Raw genomic sequence first — 17,655 nt, forward strand, 5'->3', positions numbered from 1 at the left:
TACTATTGATTGAAGGTGATTCATCTGGGATACATGTAATTCATTTCCTCTATTTCTTATTTAAGTGTTCCGATGCTCACAGACTACACAAATGGGGAGAGGGGGGAATAAGCAGACTTGGGTTCACCCTGATGTTTGCAGGTGCTCAAGAAGTCTAAAAAAAAAAAAACCTGGAAAGGGAGACAAAACAACATTAGAGACCCGTAAGGACTCAAAGGTTATCCCAACATGATTAAGTTGTGTTGAAACGACTCAATATACTTTGGTTGCTAATGCCTTTTTCATTGTAGGAGTGAATGGCAACTCTTCAAACCTACTTCTTGTCTTATGCTCTGGAATTCTGTTTCTGAGGAATGTCAACTGCAATCTGTAATACAATTAGGAATAAACACATTTGGCAGGAAAAATTGACACTTTGGGGATCTATTAATGACTTCAAATGAATCTCAATCACATTTTCCCTTAATTAAGAATTATAGCTGGTTTTAATATTGTTTTATTCTGGGGAAGAAAAGTTATATTCAGAGGAAAAAATTGCCTCTCCCTTCATATTTCCAATAGAAGATAAGTTTCATCATTATGTTTGACTTGTCTTTGCAGATTTAAGAAACAAATGGCATTTGGTAATTGATCGCCTCACCGTACTTTTCTTGAAATTTCTCGAATGTTTTCATAAACTGCAAGTTTTTGTGTGGTGGCTTTTGGAACTGCACATTATCAAAATTGTCTCATCATATATTATCTGGGTCACAGTCAAAGAGGCAAGTAAATAATGGATGTGTCATCAGTTTCTCTTTCAGTATCAACTGAATTAAAAAACAAGGATGTTTTTGAATTTATGAAATGTTTGGTTGGTTGGTTTATTAAATGTGTATTCCTCCTGTCCACTAAATGATATAAAACACTAGGCTTGTCCCTAAAAGGTGCACATGAAACATCATTCAAACTTCAAAATGTAAACTTCAAAACTGTGTTTGATATTTTGAAGTTTTGTATGCGAATTGAAATTCAGTTTGTTCCAGCTCTATCAGATTCAGTAAACCAAGCTACCCAAATTGCTTAACTACTTTAATATACTATTGCAAAAATCCACCCCTTCCCCAAATCATCTTGGTCTTGTGCTCTTGCCATGGCCACCCTTTGACTACTGCACCTTTTCCCTTGCTTTCCTTTCTTGCATCTTAGCGACGTTCAGCTTTCCCCCAAAAATTCCACTGATCACATAGAACATTCCCTTCAACATCCAGCACAAGTAGCTTGTCCTTACTTCAGAAAGCTCTCCACACCCTTTCTCATCGTTATCTTTATGCTGCTGTTTCACATTAAACCTCATTCTTCCAAAATTACCACCTTTAGCTGATAAACTCTACTACTATCTTAAACGTTTCAATGCTCTCTCTTTTGCTGCTTCCTTATGCTTTGAATTCCTTCTCAGAATGTTTTAGCACGAGGTAGCATAATAAAACCTCTCAAAATGTTGTCAATTAATTAATATATTTTCTCATTTTGTGCTTACAGGTTTCCCTCCTTAACTATGTGTTTGTGATTGCCTGGGCTTTTGCTTTGCCATATTCTCAGTTCCGTCCACTGGCATCCAGTGTCTGCACTGTTTGGACCTGTGTAATTATCATCTGCAAAATGTTGTATCAGCTTGGAACTATTAACCCTGAAATGTTTTCTGTCAACTGTACAATGGCAAGTAGTAGCTATCTAATATTTAAAAAAAGAAAAAAGAGGTTTTTTAAATAAATAATTTAGCAATTTGTGGGTATTGTGGATCAACAAGAATGGAGACAGGCCTTCTCTCGCGTGATTCCCCCACCCCCAAAATCAGGAAATATCTCAGTGAATTTCTGAATCAATCACACATCCTGCCAAGTATTCAATTTGTTCGCTGTATGTATATTTGATGACACTGATGCTTCCTGTAGCATGGAGAGGCCCCAGTTGAACCTCTCCTAGCACTGATGGAGCTACTTCATTGTCTGCTTCTTTTCAGTCTAAGCTGTTTGTGGTAGGTGCCTTAATGGGGCATTATAAAGTCAATGATGAAGCCTTTTTCAGGTGCCTGGGTTGTTCAGTGGCACACTTACATTTGGGGAGCCCTTCACAACCAGCAAAAAGGTCTGGATAACCACTGCTACCTTCCTCAGTGGAGTCGTTCCATAACATATCACTACATTTTTATTTTTTAAAAATTAACTACTACATCTCAGATTTTGAATAAAATTGCTGCACTGTATTATCACTGGTTTGAATAATAATTTCCTATGCCTTGTAGTTTTCAAGTTATTGAGAGGGAGATGAAAATTATGGGAATGTTATATACATGCATGATGCATCATAGAATGATTTGTGTCATGTGACTCAAGTTGGGTCTACTAGACTCAAACTTTTTCAGCAATGTGGACTAAAGTTGCTTCTGAGGCCCCTCTGGGATTAGGGACCCTGAAGCTAAAGCTTCATAGTAGTTTCATAATAGATCTGTCTCTGACTCTGTTCAATCAAAGCATCCTCCTTGAAGAAATCAAACTAAAATTTATCTCTCTTTTTTCATTTTAGCCTAATACAACTAAACCTCTAGAAGACATAAATGAATCACTACTTTACAGAAAGCCAATTGATCCAACTGAGTGGGTTGGATTGAGAAAGTCTTATCCACTTCTTGTATATTTGAGGGTAATTATTATTACTTGTTCTCTGTTGAATTTATTTTCAGTCTCAATAAATTATTTTCAGACAGTACAGTCGCTGAGATGTCAATATTTTTAGGGCGCATATTGCAAGTTGCAGTATGCTTGCTTTCAAAAGAATATTGGCTGATTCTTTGTAGCTCATATGGTTTCCTTCTCTTGCAGAATAACCTGCTGATGTTGGCAATTCTGGCCTTTGAAGTAACCATTTACCGGCATCAGGAATACTACAGATGTCGAAACAATCTCACAGCTCCTGAGACGAAAACAATTTTTCATGATGTTACCAGATTACATTTAGATGATGGAGTACTTAGCTGTCTTAAGTACTTTGTCAACTACTTCTTCTATAAGTTTGGTTTAGAGGTAAATTTAGTGCCAACATGTTTAAAACAAGATTTCCTATGGTGACTCCAACTTGATATTATTTATTACAGTACTTACTTATGTATTTTAGGGAATTATATATTTAAGGATTACTTGTTTCTGTATTTGGGGGATTAATGCCCTACTCTACAAAATAATTATCTTTGTATTTTAAAGGTCTGTACAATTAAAGGCATATACAATTCTACCACCCCATCATCCTTGACCACTGGTCCTAGTAGCTGGGAATGATGGAAGCTGAGGACCCAAGGCTGAGAAAGGCTGATACAGAGTGTAGACTCCAAACATTTATCAGTGACACTACTACTTCTTTTTGCAAAAAGAGGAACTTTTATCCAATTATATATTAGAATCATAGAGTTAGAAGGGACCCTAAGGATCATCTATTCCAACTCCCTTCAGTGCAAGAATATGCAACTGTCCCTTACAGGGATCAAAACTGCGACTGTGGCGTTATCAGTACCACACTCTAACCAACTGAGCTATCAAAGTAATCCAGAGATGGCCAACGTGGTGCCCTCGGATGTTGTTGGATTGCATCTCCCATTAGTTCTAACCAGCCTGGCCAATGGTCAGGCATGATGAGTTATAGTCCAGCAACATCCGAACGGCACCACATTGGCTACTCCGAAGTACGCACTGTTGGTAAGCCAAGTATGAAATATTGATTGAGAGAGAACCGGTTATACACCAGTAAACAAAGTATTACATTGATTTTCAACCCTGGAGGACATTGCAGACAGCTGGGTTGGCGCCTCTTACACAAACCTTGAGGCAGAGCCTAGAACTTTCAACTGGAGGAGCAGCTGTCCCCTGACTCACAGAGTTGAGGCTTGTTTTTTCATCCAGATTTATATGCCTACTGGACTGGTCTGGGAGTCAGGGAGCAGCGCCTCCTACTGTTGAATGTTCATGGGGCTCTGACTGTTTCTGTAGGAGGTGTCAACCAAATAGTCTGCCCTGCCCTCCAGGATCCCTAGTGAACAGAAGCTCACAAAGTAAGAGACTTCAATTTTCTAAGAATAAAGCAATATATCTGTCAGTCATGGGCTATCCAAGAGGATGTAAATTCTTATTTTCTTTTCCTTGTCAACAGAGCTGTTTCCTCTTGTCAGTAAATGTAATTGGTCAACGAATGGATTTCTATGCTATGGTTCATGCCTTTGCGTTAATTGCTGTGTTATATCGACGCAGAAGAAAAGCCATTGCGGAGATCTGGCCAAAGTACTGCTGTTTTCTATCGTGCATCATTACATTCCAGTACTTTATTTGTATTGGCATTCCACCTTCTCCTTGTATAGGTAAGGGTACTTCTTGCTTTCCGCTGATTGCGATTATCTTCTATTTTCACAGTAACCGCTGAAAAATAGCCATGGCTCAGATTAGAGATGCAATAAGTGATATGAATTACTTCCTGTAATTGTTCTTCCTTCTACCTTCATAGATTATCCATGGAGACATCCTAATGCCAACTTCAACTCTAATATCATCAAATGGCTATACTTTCCAGATTTTATTAAGGAACCCAATCCAGTCTTTCTTGTCTGTAAGTATTCTAGTGCATTCCTAATAGTAGCTTGTCCTCTTGTCTCATTTCTTGTAGCACATGTTGAAATTAACGTTCTGAAGCACATTGGCGCCTACAAATGGATAACAGTATCTTATTGCTAAACTTCATCATTCTGCATTTTCCAAGTCTTTGAGTCTTTGAGAAGCACACCTGCTCATTTCCAGATCAGTCCACAGTTTATGGTGTTCACCCACCTCTAATATTCAGGCACTGCATATTTATTGGCCAGACTTCTCCCACAACCACTCGCCACCTCCTAAACCCTTAGATAGGAAAAACCCTTTCCTGGGAACCCTGCTAAAGAGTTGGAGGGAGTGGGGGATCAGTTGAGTTAACAACACCTGTGTGGAACCTGAATTCAGTAGTCAAAGTTGGAGAGCATGCACCCCACCTAGGTCTACATGGCTCGTATTTTAATGGTTTTCCTACGTGTGTGTGTGTGTGTGTGTGTTTTATGTGCAGGTGTGTGCTGCTGCCCTATTTAATTAGTTGTTTGTAGTCCTTATCTTTGTTATCATAGTTTTAAGATTTTTTTAATTAATAAGGGTATGTCTAACCAAAGTTATTGGCTTGCATTTTAATTTGAGTGTCTAATTCCTGCCAGATGATTTCATGTTGCTGCTATGTGCATCCTTACAAAGGCAAACATTTGAAGATGAGAACAAGGCTGCTGTACGTATCATGGCTGGAGACAATGTGGAGATTTGCATGAACCTTGAGGCAGCATCGTTTAGCCAACACAACCCTGTCCCTGATTTCATCCATTGTCGGTAAGAACTGGATCTTGAATATTTCTAAAGGTCATACATCTTTCTAAAGATCTGGTTCATATGTCCTCTTCCCAGGCATTCAGAAAACAAGTGCTGTTTTCTTTATATGACTACTGAATTATGCTGTTCAAAATTGCAGAGCAACACTGATGGAATCAGACACGTAATATGTTTTCTCATATCATTATAAAAAGATAAAAAGTTGGTGTACATCGCAACAGCTATGTAGATCAGCATAAGCAGTGGAAAATTTGCACCATACGTTAACTGGTGCTGAAGCAATTGAGGAATAGAAGCAGGTCACACAGTGTTGCATTGTATCTTGAAGGAGAAATAAATAGATTAAGTTTATAGGTTGTTGGAGAGAAGCACACACAACACACATTATATATGAATGACAAGCCTATTGTATGGGATTGGTTGCATTTTGATTTTGTTGCTTTCTAAACAAAGCTAGTGTATAGTACACATGATCTTATAATAGAGGAAGAAACCAGAGGAAATGACAAGAGCCAGAGTTCCTGCATTAGTGTCACTGAGTCATCAGTTTATTGATAAATTATACTGTGCCATTTGGGAACTCGTATAAGGTATACATCTGTTCTGTTGCCACTTGGCTCCAAAATAAAAGCTGTGCAGAAACACATTGATTGTAATGATGCTCATGGAAAGACTTACTATTTTTGACTAATAAGCTTTAATAAGTTATAATAAAAGGAAAAGAGTTGTGTTATCCAAGGAAAGCTTTAAAAGGGCTGTAGCTCAGTAGTAGGGTATTTCCTTGTATACAGAAGGTCCCACATTCTGTTCCCAAGTATCTCTAAGTAGGGCTGGGAATACCGTCCATTTGCAACCCTAGAGAGCTTCAACCTGTCAATGTAGACAATACTGAGTTAAGTGAACCAATTCATCTGACTCGGTATAAGGCAGCTTCCTGTGTTTCTGTAAAGAAGACACTGACTTGAGTACCGGTACTTTTAACTGCTTTGAGGTTTTATTGCAGTCAAGCAGTATATAGATCTTGTGAAATAAATACTTAGTTGTCCTTCCACAAATAGGAGGGCTCCTTTTGCTTGGAGAAAGGACTCTGATCTAGGGGAGGCTTCAGCTGGTGAAAGTAAGGCAGGCAGTTTTCATTGATTTCCCTTTCTTCTGCAGCCTAGCACCACCTCCCATGCTGTTCCTGATTTTTAGGGAGGGACAGGGGCTGCAGTGGCAAAAAAATCAAATCTCCCTACCCCCCCCCCCCACTTTCCTCCAATGGGAGCATCCTGTGAATAGACTTTGGGCAATGGGCAGTTAGGATCCAAGCCAATCAAGATTTGCCACCATAGTATGATGCCTAATTTCTTTACCCACACAGGTAGTCATTTCAGTAAAATGAAAGGCATGCCAAATAGTTGACAAGAACAAGTAGCTTATTTGTTCGTTTTTTTTTCTTCTCTCTCTCTTACACACACACACACACATACACACACACACACACACACACACACACACACACACCATGAATGGAACAAATAGATACTTAACATTTTCCACTCCTTTATTCTCTTGTTGCAGATCTTACCTAGATATGGGTAAAGTGATAACATTCAGTTACCTCTTCTGGTTTGTCCTAACCATCATCTTCATAACAGGAACCACTCGGATCAGTATATTTTGTATGGGCTACTTGGTAGCTTGTTTCTATTTCCTGCTCTTTGGAGGAGATTTGCTACTCAAGCCTATCAGAAGCATTCTTCGCTATTGGGATTGGCTGATAGCATATAATGTCTTTGTGATTACAATGAAAAACATATTGTCGGTAAGTGTCTCATTATTAAGTCCAAAGCCTATTAATATTTTCCTCTGGATTGGAGGCACTGTTTGTCTATCCCTTTGTGGTTTCAGTGGGAGAAATGTAAAACAAACCAAAAAAAAAAATCAAATCAAAGAAATGTATTATAAGTTCAGTATTTAGATATTGTTTTAAATACTGCTATAAACACTGTTCTTATTTGCTACAGCCAGAACAGAAGAGCTCTTATTATGAGCTGTTGATGCACTGCAGCATTTTGTTGCAAAGATCCCAATTGCTCCCAGATATTTACCATACAAGATAGTAGAGGTCAGCTATGCATTGTATGTGCCTTCGATGGGCACTATTTCATGCAAAAGAGAGAAGGGAAAGCTTGTAGAATGGACCATGGAGTGAGGTTTGATTAATTTTTTTTAAAAAATCTTGTTTTATCTAACTTTTATACCACAGAAAAATGAAGTGGTAAATTATTGCAGTGGAAAACCCTAGTAAAACAGTTATAGCAGAATGCATTGCATTGTGCTTATACTTTTCAAGGAAGACCAAGGAATGAAATGTCATTCAATCTCCTTTTCAGTGGGGGGGCACTTTCTTTAACTTTACATTGAGCAGTCTAGCAGTGGGCTAGACGAATGGACATTCACTTTAATTGTAACATTGCCTTGTCAGAACCATGACTAATTTCAAGGTGGTCAGAGCAACTTTAACGAGTTCACGGTTAATCTGACGGGCTGCAAGAGGGGGGAGAGATTTAAAGTTCCTTCTAACAGAGTCCTTCTGGCAACACCCGGAATTTTTTGCTGATAAGACTACTGGTTTGTAGTTATTATTTCTGAATTGAGACTCTTCTCAGTCTCTTTATCAGTGTATTATTGTGATAAACGCTCTTACTCACGTAGACAAAGCAGAGGGGTAGCTTGCCTTGACGCCATTATCCCGGAAGTCGCCATAATTGTAACATTGTTTTTGTTTTGTCATCCTGAGATTTAATATATCCATCTATGTATTGCAGATAGGCGCATGTGGCTACATCGAGTCATTGATTCAGAACAGTTGTTGGGTGATTCAGACATTTAGCCTGGCCTGTACAGTTAAGGGTTACAAAATTCGTAAGTACAGACATCTAAATTCCTTCGCAATAATCTGAAAAACATACTGAAACTTAAATAGCTTTTAAATAGCTATTATTTCAAAAGCAATGGCCATTTATTTTTATTTTCTTTGTTGCTTTGATGATGAGAAATGAATATCTGAATACATTAATTAAACATACATATGATTCAACTTCTTAAAATGGATAGAATTGGAGTTTTTTGAAAACTATAACGAGAAACATTTGATGGGAAATGACTTTTTTTCTTAAAAGATAGCGCAATGGTAGTATATATCACAATAGTGATCTTCACTTACAATAAGATGGCTATAGTTCATTTTAATTTTTGGTAGTAGTACTCATGAAGCAGAAGATTGTACCAAAGCCAATATGTGGTGGTGATGTTTGCTAGGGTCAGATCTCTAGATTCCCTACTTGTTTCACAAACTGTCTGTACTCCCCATTATTCCTGTGGCATCTTAGGTGGCATTCTACATTTCATTCTTTTTCTCTGCATCTTGTTTTGATTGCTGCATAACACTTTTAGTTTTGCATGTTGTTGTTCCTTTCACAAAATACAGATAAATTCAGTACAACTAGAGTTGCTAGTCTTACAGCCACCATAGATGGCTGCTGGTCTCATAAATATCAGCGTGTACATGAACTGGTAAGGAGTAAAGCAGAAAAATAAGTGTTTTAGCCACAAATGCCTTGAAACCTAAATGGTTTAAAATGTAGGGGAACATTAAGAAGAAAATCCCTTCTTCCTACACACCTCTGTGAAGTATACTTATTGGGTAGCATATAAATTTTGCAACACATAATAAATGATAAAGTTTCTAGGTGGTTTACAATATTAATAAAACAATAAAATATTAAACAGGAAACAATATCACTATAACTGCTACTCAGTGACTCCAAGAAATAAATTCCACAAATTTTAGAATGAAAAGATTAAGTGTTGTATATCCAACTAAGTTCTACTCAGAGTAGTAGATACATTGAAATTAATGAAGCTAAATTAGTCATATTCATTAACTTCAAGGCGTCTACCCTGATTAGGACTATCATTGCATGCAGCCCTAAGAGTTTAAAAGGCCTGGGACATTTTAAAAAAGTAATTACCGTACTTAGTTCTGAAAACTGAGTGGGTGCCAGGCTAGCCTCTCTGGAGAGAGCATTCTATAGCCCAAAATACTTTTTACCCAATAACCATCTCACTTGGGGAAACCTGGAGAAGGGAAGAAATTGAGCCCAACTTTTCGTTAACCATTTTGCACCCTTTAACCTTTTCAGACAAATATTGCAGAATATAAATACAATACTGCTTACTATTCAGGAGTTTTGTTTACTCTCATCAGCTTTAGATAAAAATCCAGACTGCAAACTACCCAGTGGGGAGGCAGGAATCATTTGGGATAGCATTTGCTTTGCCTTTCTCTTGCTGCAAAGAAGAGTCTTCATGAGTTACTACTTCCTTCATGTGGTTGCAGATATTAAAGCTTCACAGATTCTGGCATCCAGGTAAACTGAAGCATTTTGTTTAAATCTTTATATAGATCCATATAATATAGCAACTCTAGCTACATTCTGGGGCAAGCTGTCTGGCCTGCATCTTACTAGAAAGCAGTGGAAAGCATTGTGCATGCATAACTGGAACTTGGATGTTTTGGCTTCCAAACGCCGCAAACCCAGAAGTGATTGTTCCAATTTGCGAACATTCTTTTGGAACCCCCAAAAGAGGGCTTCTACGGCTTCTGGTTGGCTGCAGGATCTTGATTTGATTTTCGAATGTTTTGGAAGTCTAATGGACTTCTGGAACAGATTCTGTTTGATTTCCAAGGTACAGCTGTAGTTGAGTGCTCCCCACCCCTTGCTCTTCTCCCTTGTAGCCAAGAGAAGGAGCTCAGAAGCTTTTGCTTCTATTTTAAGTCACCTTGTTGTCTGGATCCAGAATTGTGGTTAACAATAACTATGATTAGGTTTTGTTGTCGTTTTTTTTTAAAAAAAACACTTTCAGAAACCATGGATTTTTCAAAATTAATTACAGTTCATTTGACTATAAGAAGTTGGCTTTTGTAAAAAAGTTAACTATAGTTAGTTAACCTCTGATTGCTACTTCAGACACATGATAAACTGAAGTTAGCCAAAAGCAAAAAGCTTCTGAACACTTCCTCCCAGCTGCGTCCAAGGAAAAGGATAGGGGAAGGGATAGCTGTGAGGCTCCCTACAGCTCAGCCACGACATGCTCAACTATGACATGTGAACACAGCTGCTACATACATGTTTTGTGTTGCATTGTTTTGACCCACATTTGGGGAACTGGTGGATTGTTTTCTTTTTTACAGAGGTGCTGAACTTTTCCAGGCCACAATTGTGAAAGCTGTAAAGGCAAGAATTGAGGAAGAGAAAAAATCAATGGATCAGCTGAAGAGACAGTACGCCTTTCTTTCTTCTTAGAATCTTAGAGTTGGAAAGGACCCAAGGGTCATCTAGTCCAACCCCCTGCAATGCCATTTCACTTTTATGAGGGATTAACTATTAATTCTAGTGAATTTGCTACTAGATTAGTTGGTTAGAGTATAGTACCACTTCATTAATCGTATAAAATGTACTTTAAATTTACACCATAGGCATTTATGTCCTTAGAATGTGGTTTAAACTGCTAGTTAGTAAACTAACTCATGGTCCCCCATCTCAAGAAACTAAGCACATTTAGCTGGTAGACAAAGGAAGAATGCAAGGAAGTAAGTTGATAAGCTCAATGCTCATTCCTGGTTTACTAAACTATGATTTGGAAACTGGGAATGTTGCATCTGACTTGGGACACTATCTTTAACATTTTAGGGCCAAATTATGTTGTGTAAATGCATGGTTTGAACATACTTCATCTCTTTTCTTTTTCTTAAAAGTAGGAGTAATGAGGGAAGCCCAATCGGTATTCAGATCACAGTAGGTCTTCATGTCCTGGTCCTGATAAGATTTCCCCCTTCCCCTAAAACTGTTATTGACTTCAGGAAAGAAACTACTGGATTTTACATCACATATAGGTGCACAGATGTATATTTATAGAGTTCCCTCTGTGGTAGCAGAATCCTGGTCATGATTCCAGTCCTCATGGAGAGAGCCCTGTATAATTACATCTGTACTTGCATATAGACTGATGTTGAAGTTGTGTTGGGTGTGGTCAGTGCACATACCCATGTCTAGGGGGCATAACTAGCCCACTTCATCTTGCTAACCCTTTCATGGATTCAGCATTTACTGGTATCCAAAGCCTGAATATAGCTATAGTTTAGCCCTTAAAGAGCCCTTTATGTGCTCATTAGTTTACTTACCCCAAAGAATGCACAACACTTCACCCCTTCTAGCTGATGTACATGGTGGGAGACAGCAAGAGTGGAAGGGGAAGGTGTTGCATGATCCATGGAATTGGTCTCTTCAAGACAAAGGGCCTTGCCTCACCCATCTCTCAGGAGCATAAACGAGGCACTATGCCTTTTGTGTATGTGATGCAAATGTGCGTGCTTGCTGCAATAAAAAATCCATTTTGCTGTCCAGAGTAAATTACACAAGCTGAGAAAATTATACAAGATAAAGAAAGAAACGTAATTCCAAGGACTTGATTTTCAAAGAGTTTTGGAATATTAGTTTTGGTTTTGCTCTTGCTCTGGAAATGTGGGTGGCACAGGAGAAAAAAAATAGATCAGAAGAGGAAAACAGTGTGTAGGGGGATTGTTTAAGATAAGTAACAAGAACAAACGAGTTAGTTAATGAAAAATTAATTGTGTATTGTTGCAATGAATATACAGTCCCTAGGGAACACATGAGCATAAGGTATTTTTGTTCTACTTATCATTTAGGGAGACCAACCCCTAAATGACCAACTCTTCTTTTCATTATAAAATTTAGTGTTGATATGCAGATTATCAGTATAAAGAACTGGGAGGTGGCATGGTTTAAAGAACAGTTCCAGCATACACAACCCCATTGTATACAATGATACATAGCCTCTCTATATAACTAGCCTTTGTGACAAGGATTGGGGTGGGGAATAATGCAGTAAGAATACATTGTGATGGTTTTGAAAGCATTTGCACTGCATATACACAAAGATTGTTCTGTGACTCTGGCAATGTAAAATTTGCTTTTTCAGAATGGATCGTATCAAGGCCAGGCAACAAAAATATAAAAAGGGTAAAGAGAGGGTGTTGAGCATGAACCAAGAAACCTCAGATGGGCAAGCAATTGAAAAGGCTGTTGAAGAAGATGATGATGGTACTATTCCTTCAATATATCCAGTGTTGGTATTAATTGCTTGGACCTTGGAAATATCAACAAGAATGTGTGTAGGGAACTATTACCGGTATATGCAATCCAACCATTCAAAGAAAGGGCCTGATCTTATGCATATTTACGCAGAAGTAAATCTCACTGTGTTCAATAGGACTTATTCCAAAAATATCTATGCATAGGATTGGTGTCTTAGGGCACATACACAACTCACTAACCCTTCCCATTTACTTTAGTGGAAGAAAAACCTGAGATCTGCAGTCACATGATTGTCCCTTTCACTGAAGTAAATGTGAGACAATCCAGGATTTTGGATTAGAGTACTAGAGTACAGTATACAAACAAATTCAAAATGAATGAATTATATTTTTGGAATTTAAATGGTTGCTACTGTTTTCAGTCACCCTTATATTTCAGTTTATATGCAATTAAATTTAATTCATTGCAGATTTATATTTGAATTCATATTTCATGTTAAGTAACTATCAAATACTGATTGGGTTTTTTTAAATAAAAAAAACTAAATTTACTCCCCACTCCCACTGATGACACAATTTCCCTCCAATAAATTGGGTTACATCCAATTTAGTTGTACTCATTGTCCAACCAATGGCATCAACGGGCCTAATTTAGGTCCATTAATTTATAAACGGTTCTACTCTGAATAGAACTTACTTAGATACAACTCATTGTCAGTGTGTGTTTTTCTCTTTGCCCAGAGTTCACACAGTGATACTGCACAGTGTCTCGTCAAAGCCTTTATGGGATCCACACACACACACACACCCTGCAGAAAGTCTTAAATCTGTGGAATCTATTCAAGTATCTTGTATCAGTATTTATTTATTTTTTAGCAGGGGGTTTACTGCACAACAAAGTACTGTGTCTCTTATTTTAAAAACAAAAAAGGCAGCCATGTTTCTGAATGTGAAATATGAAAAGCCTCTGGGGGGGAGGGGTTAGTTTTCCCAAATTTCTTCTAATTTGAAGTAAAATTCTAGTTTAACAGCATATAAAAATGACCATGTGCTATTGATCAGCTAATTAACAACAATAAATAAATGCCTGATTTGTGGTGGTGTTTTTCTTGAGTTTATTAGAATTGGATCAATTCTTACAAAGTGTGGAGCTACTAGAAAGAGAAAATATAAGTGGTAATAAAATATAAAATAAAAAATTCCTTCTAGTAGCACCTTAAAGATCAACTAAGTTTGTTCTTGGTATGAGCTTTTGTGTGCATGCACACTTCTTCAGATACGTATCTGAAGAAGTGTGCATGCACACAAAGCTCATACCAAGAACAAACTTAGTTGGTCTTTAAGGTGCTACTGGAAGGATTTTTTTTTTATTTTTTTTTTGACTATGGCAGACCATCACGGCTACCTACCTGTAACTGGAACATAAGTAGTAATGTGTTTCTCACTTTCTAAAATTAATTTTTGGACATATTTCATTTTAGGAGAAGCAGACAAAGAGAAAGCCAAGGGCAAAAAAAAGCAGTGGTGGCGGCCTTGGGTTGATCATGCTTCTAGTAGGTTTTTCAATAATTTTTAAAATACATGAATTTAACCCTTATATCCTTGACCAGAATGAAGGCATTCCCAAGACCTGTTTGTTTTATGCATGGTTTTATAATTGTGACTTGATAGTTATATGAATGCTATGGCTCACAAGATAAGTAATTTAAGTGTTGCTAAATACTATATATTTTAATGGAATTGGTTGAAGTGCAAAGTTAAAATGTCCAAAACATATATATGGTTTTCTGTCTTTCAACCCAGCTTTCAAATACATTTTGCCCTTCCGGCCGTATATGTAGTTTCTATGCATGCATATCTATGCATCTGTGTATCTGTAGTATCTCTTTGTGTATCTATGCATCTGTGTATCTGTAGTATCTCTTTGTGTATCTATGCATATGTGTATCTATCCACCTATCCAGCATTTTGAATGTTGATTTCTGTCAAGTCACAAGTAAACTGTGCCTATAGATATACAGTTAAATATTTCTGTTTAAAAAGGGCAGGATGAAAATGTAGAGACCTATCCTTTTTTCAAAGTTGCTGAAGAGAAATTACTGTATTTTCCGGCGTATAAGACGACTGGGCACATAAGACGACCCCCAACTTTTCCAGTTAAAATATAGAGTTTGAGATATACTCGACCGCAGATTCTCCACCCGGCGAATAAAACGACCCCTGACTTTTGAGAAGATTTTCCTGGATTAAAAAGTAGTCTTATATGCCAGAAAATACAGTAATTATTACTGAAGACAAATTACTTTTGTTTTCAGAATAAATCATTGCAAATAATGTGTTTTTAGGGTATAGCTGTTCAGAATGGACCTGGATATGGTCTCTCTTAATTTTAATTAGTTTTTATGCTACAGAATAATTGTTGAAATTAACGTGATAAAAATGACTCGGAGACTAGCAGGCTCCCAGGTTATCTTTTGCAGTGGATCAGTTGAGGCAGAAAACAGAATAGCACAATTCCACTGTTTTCTCTGCTATAATCCACTGTGTGAGACAGACCTATATCCATTAAACTTTTGTTAAATTATTCCAATTCTAATTCAGTATTTCCTACTCATTTTACTCTCATTATATGTTTTAGGAAATAAATGCACAGTACCTACCGGTATTATTGCAATAATGCACGCACATGTTGTGAAAAGCACCATACAGCTAAGCCCTGAAAATGATTGCTACCCACTAACAAATAATTGTTCAGTTTCAGGACAGTTGAATGAGCCATGGACTTTTTATAGCTAAATGCTGTAATATAGTATTCAAAGTGTCCTGTACTGTCACATTGACATCTAAAATGTGTTTTATCTGCATCACTATCTTTTACTTCTGTACCTCCATGGAATTCTCAGGGCTTCACTTCTTCCAAGGAAGGCATGGGGCTAGAAACATGCTTTCTCACACAGTTGTCTCTACCTGATAGTTTCTAAAATAACTGCAAAAATCAGTGTGGTGAGAAGAAAATAATATTGTGCTTTCCTCCTCATTGTGCTTCCACCATTCTGATTAATCTATTAAACTGATGTGAAGAACTGTTAACTTTCTTCTGGAGGAAGTGTGGGCTGTGGGTGGAGAGGTCTGATCCTCTTGAAAAAATGGCTACTGTTTTCAATTGGTTCATTACTTCACCACCATCCTAATTCATACCTGCAAGGGTGCATTATTGCAGTTTAATCATGCCACATGCCTTCATATCTCAGCAATTAAATGTTAATATAGGGTTCACTAGTGGTAATGCCAGGGCCTGCTGTTTTGAAAACATCCAAGAAAAAGCACTGATCTGCATTGCTTTCCCCCCAGTATAAAGTAACTCTGTCCTGGGAGACACTATTCTGTGGCAGATTATATTAAATAATATTTTTTTATGTTGTGAACTGTCCTGAGATCTACAGAAGGGCACTTTACTACTACTACTACTACTAAGGTATTTTAATGTTTTTTTGCCATTAGTGCTTATACCAGAGCAAGTGGAGAGTTTCACTATTAGCTTTAAAACTTATTTTTTATCATCATTATTTATACTCCACCTTTTCCCCTAATGGGAAAGTTGGTGTCTGTGGTTCAGAACTAGGGCAAGTCATCATCTCAAATAGTGGCAAGTAATATGACCTTCCATCCTGTAACTTTTCTCCAGTGTGTGTAAGATAGGGCAGAATTCATAACTCTCACTTTACACCTGTCTTAAGATAAAGTGCTAAAATGAAAATGGCTTCAGTATATAATTGAGATAAAACAGAGGGTCGGGTATGATTGAACAAGAATGTTATATAATGAGGGTAAAATGTATTGCTGAATGTAATTCTATCTATTGCTAGGTAAGTTTATTATTGTAACTATACGAAGGGCTTTTAATTTACTTACAGATATTACGTTAATAGCCTTCTCTGGCAAATGTAATGCTGGCTTTTATCCTGCTTATTATTTTTCTTTTCATGTCCTTTGTTTCCCTTGTTTGATCAAGTTAGGCCTGTTAGCTTATTTGAAGTTTTTTAAAACTGTGCTTCTGTTCAAGGATATAAGGCCCAGTTCATTCACATTACATCTTGAACATATGGAGACCTCGGAACTGTTTTAAATCCACAGGGAAAAATCAATGTGTAGTTATGATCATTCATACACGCTGTTTCTATTTCCTCTGTTTAAACTTGAAGAATATAGTGAAAGAAAAGCTAATGCTATGAGATACCTGAACACTTCTAACAGCATTATATTTTGATTTTGATTTTCCTCCAGTGATACAATTTTAAATTTAGCTTACTCCCTGGATACCAAATCGAATTAGAATTTCTCAAACTGGCAAAATGGATTTTTTTTTTAAAAAAAGAAAGAATAATACTGCACATTTTTAGTAATACCTTGCCAACTCTTTTTGCATTCTATCTGTCCAGTTTCTTCTTACGGTATTTTTTTATATTTTCCCTGCAAAAATGTACACTCTTTCCTTTTTTTCGTGCCTGCAAACACCAAATGATTTTCCTGCCACAAATTCTCTTTATCTCTTGTTTTCTCTCCACTTCTACCTGTCCTTCATTGAGTCCCACAGTCACAGAATGCTTCCATGTATTTTTGTGGTGGCTCGGGATAGAGCTAATGAGGGATCTCCCGGCCTCCTGCAAGAAATAAAAAAAACAAATATTTTATTTTGCTTAGTGGTCAGAAGTGGAGATTATTATTTGTTTGAGACGGACAGTGAAGAAGAGGAAGATGAAGAGAAAGAAGAAGAGGAAGAAGCTCCAAGAAGATCTGCATTCCAGGTACTGTGTTTTTGCATATGCTGTGCCTCCTGCAAAGGTATGATAACAAGCTACTTTTGTTGCTTGCTTATACTGTTGTCACATTTCTGCAATGCAAGAATGATACTGGAGATGGATTTTCATTCACTTGCACCTGTAGCATGTTTTTTTAAAAAATAAAGTTTCATATCCTGAACTCTATTTTTCTGATGTTGCATTGGAGACAAGTGAATAAAACATCTTTCCACTGGCATTGCTTGATATTGCTTAGAAGCTTTTCTGTTTT

At 37.3% G+C, this 17,655-nt stretch overlaps 1 protein-coding gene across 2 annotated transcripts in view; it reads left to right on the top strand.

The window, feature by feature from the left end:
- PIEZO2 (piezo type mechanosensitive ion channel component 2) overlaps positions 1–17,655 on the top strand; it is a 207,668-nt gene that overhangs the window by 160,610 nt on the left and 29,403 nt on the right. For both annotated transcript variants that reach the window (XR_004427021.1, XM_033154879.1), the window contains exons 19-32: positions 601–761; positions 1,519–1,695; positions 2,563–2,679; positions 2,859–3,059; positions 4,177–4,381; positions 4,525–4,626; positions 5,255–5,420; positions 6,984–7,227; positions 8,234–8,330; positions 9,676–9,838; positions 10,663–10,752; positions 12,471–12,592; positions 14,067–14,138; positions 17,287–17,390. Coding sequence is in view for 1 of the 2 variants with exons in the window: in XM_033154879.1 (XP_033010770.1) it covers positions 601–761; positions 1,519–1,695; positions 2,563–2,679; positions 2,859–3,059; positions 4,177–4,381; positions 4,525–4,626; positions 5,255–5,420; positions 6,984–7,227; positions 8,234–8,330; positions 9,676–9,838; positions 10,663–10,752; positions 12,471–12,592; positions 14,067–14,138; positions 17,287–17,390 (2,021 nt within the window). In the remaining variant the exon portion in view is untranslated. The remainder of the gene's footprint in view (positions 1–600; positions 762–1,518; positions 1,696–2,562; positions 2,680–2,858; positions 3,060–4,176; positions 4,382–4,524; positions 4,627–5,254; positions 5,421–6,983; positions 7,228–8,233; positions 8,331–9,675; positions 9,839–10,662; positions 10,753–12,470; positions 12,593–14,066; positions 14,139–17,286; positions 17,391–17,655) is intronic.

This window comes from Lacerta agilis, chromosome 7 (assembly GCF_009819535.1).
Source record: "Lacerta agilis isolate rLacAgi1 chromosome 7, rLacAgi1.pri, whole genome shotgun sequence".
Taxonomy (NCBI): domain Eukaryota; kingdom Metazoa; phylum Chordata; class Lepidosauria; order Squamata; family Lacertidae; genus Lacerta; species Lacerta agilis.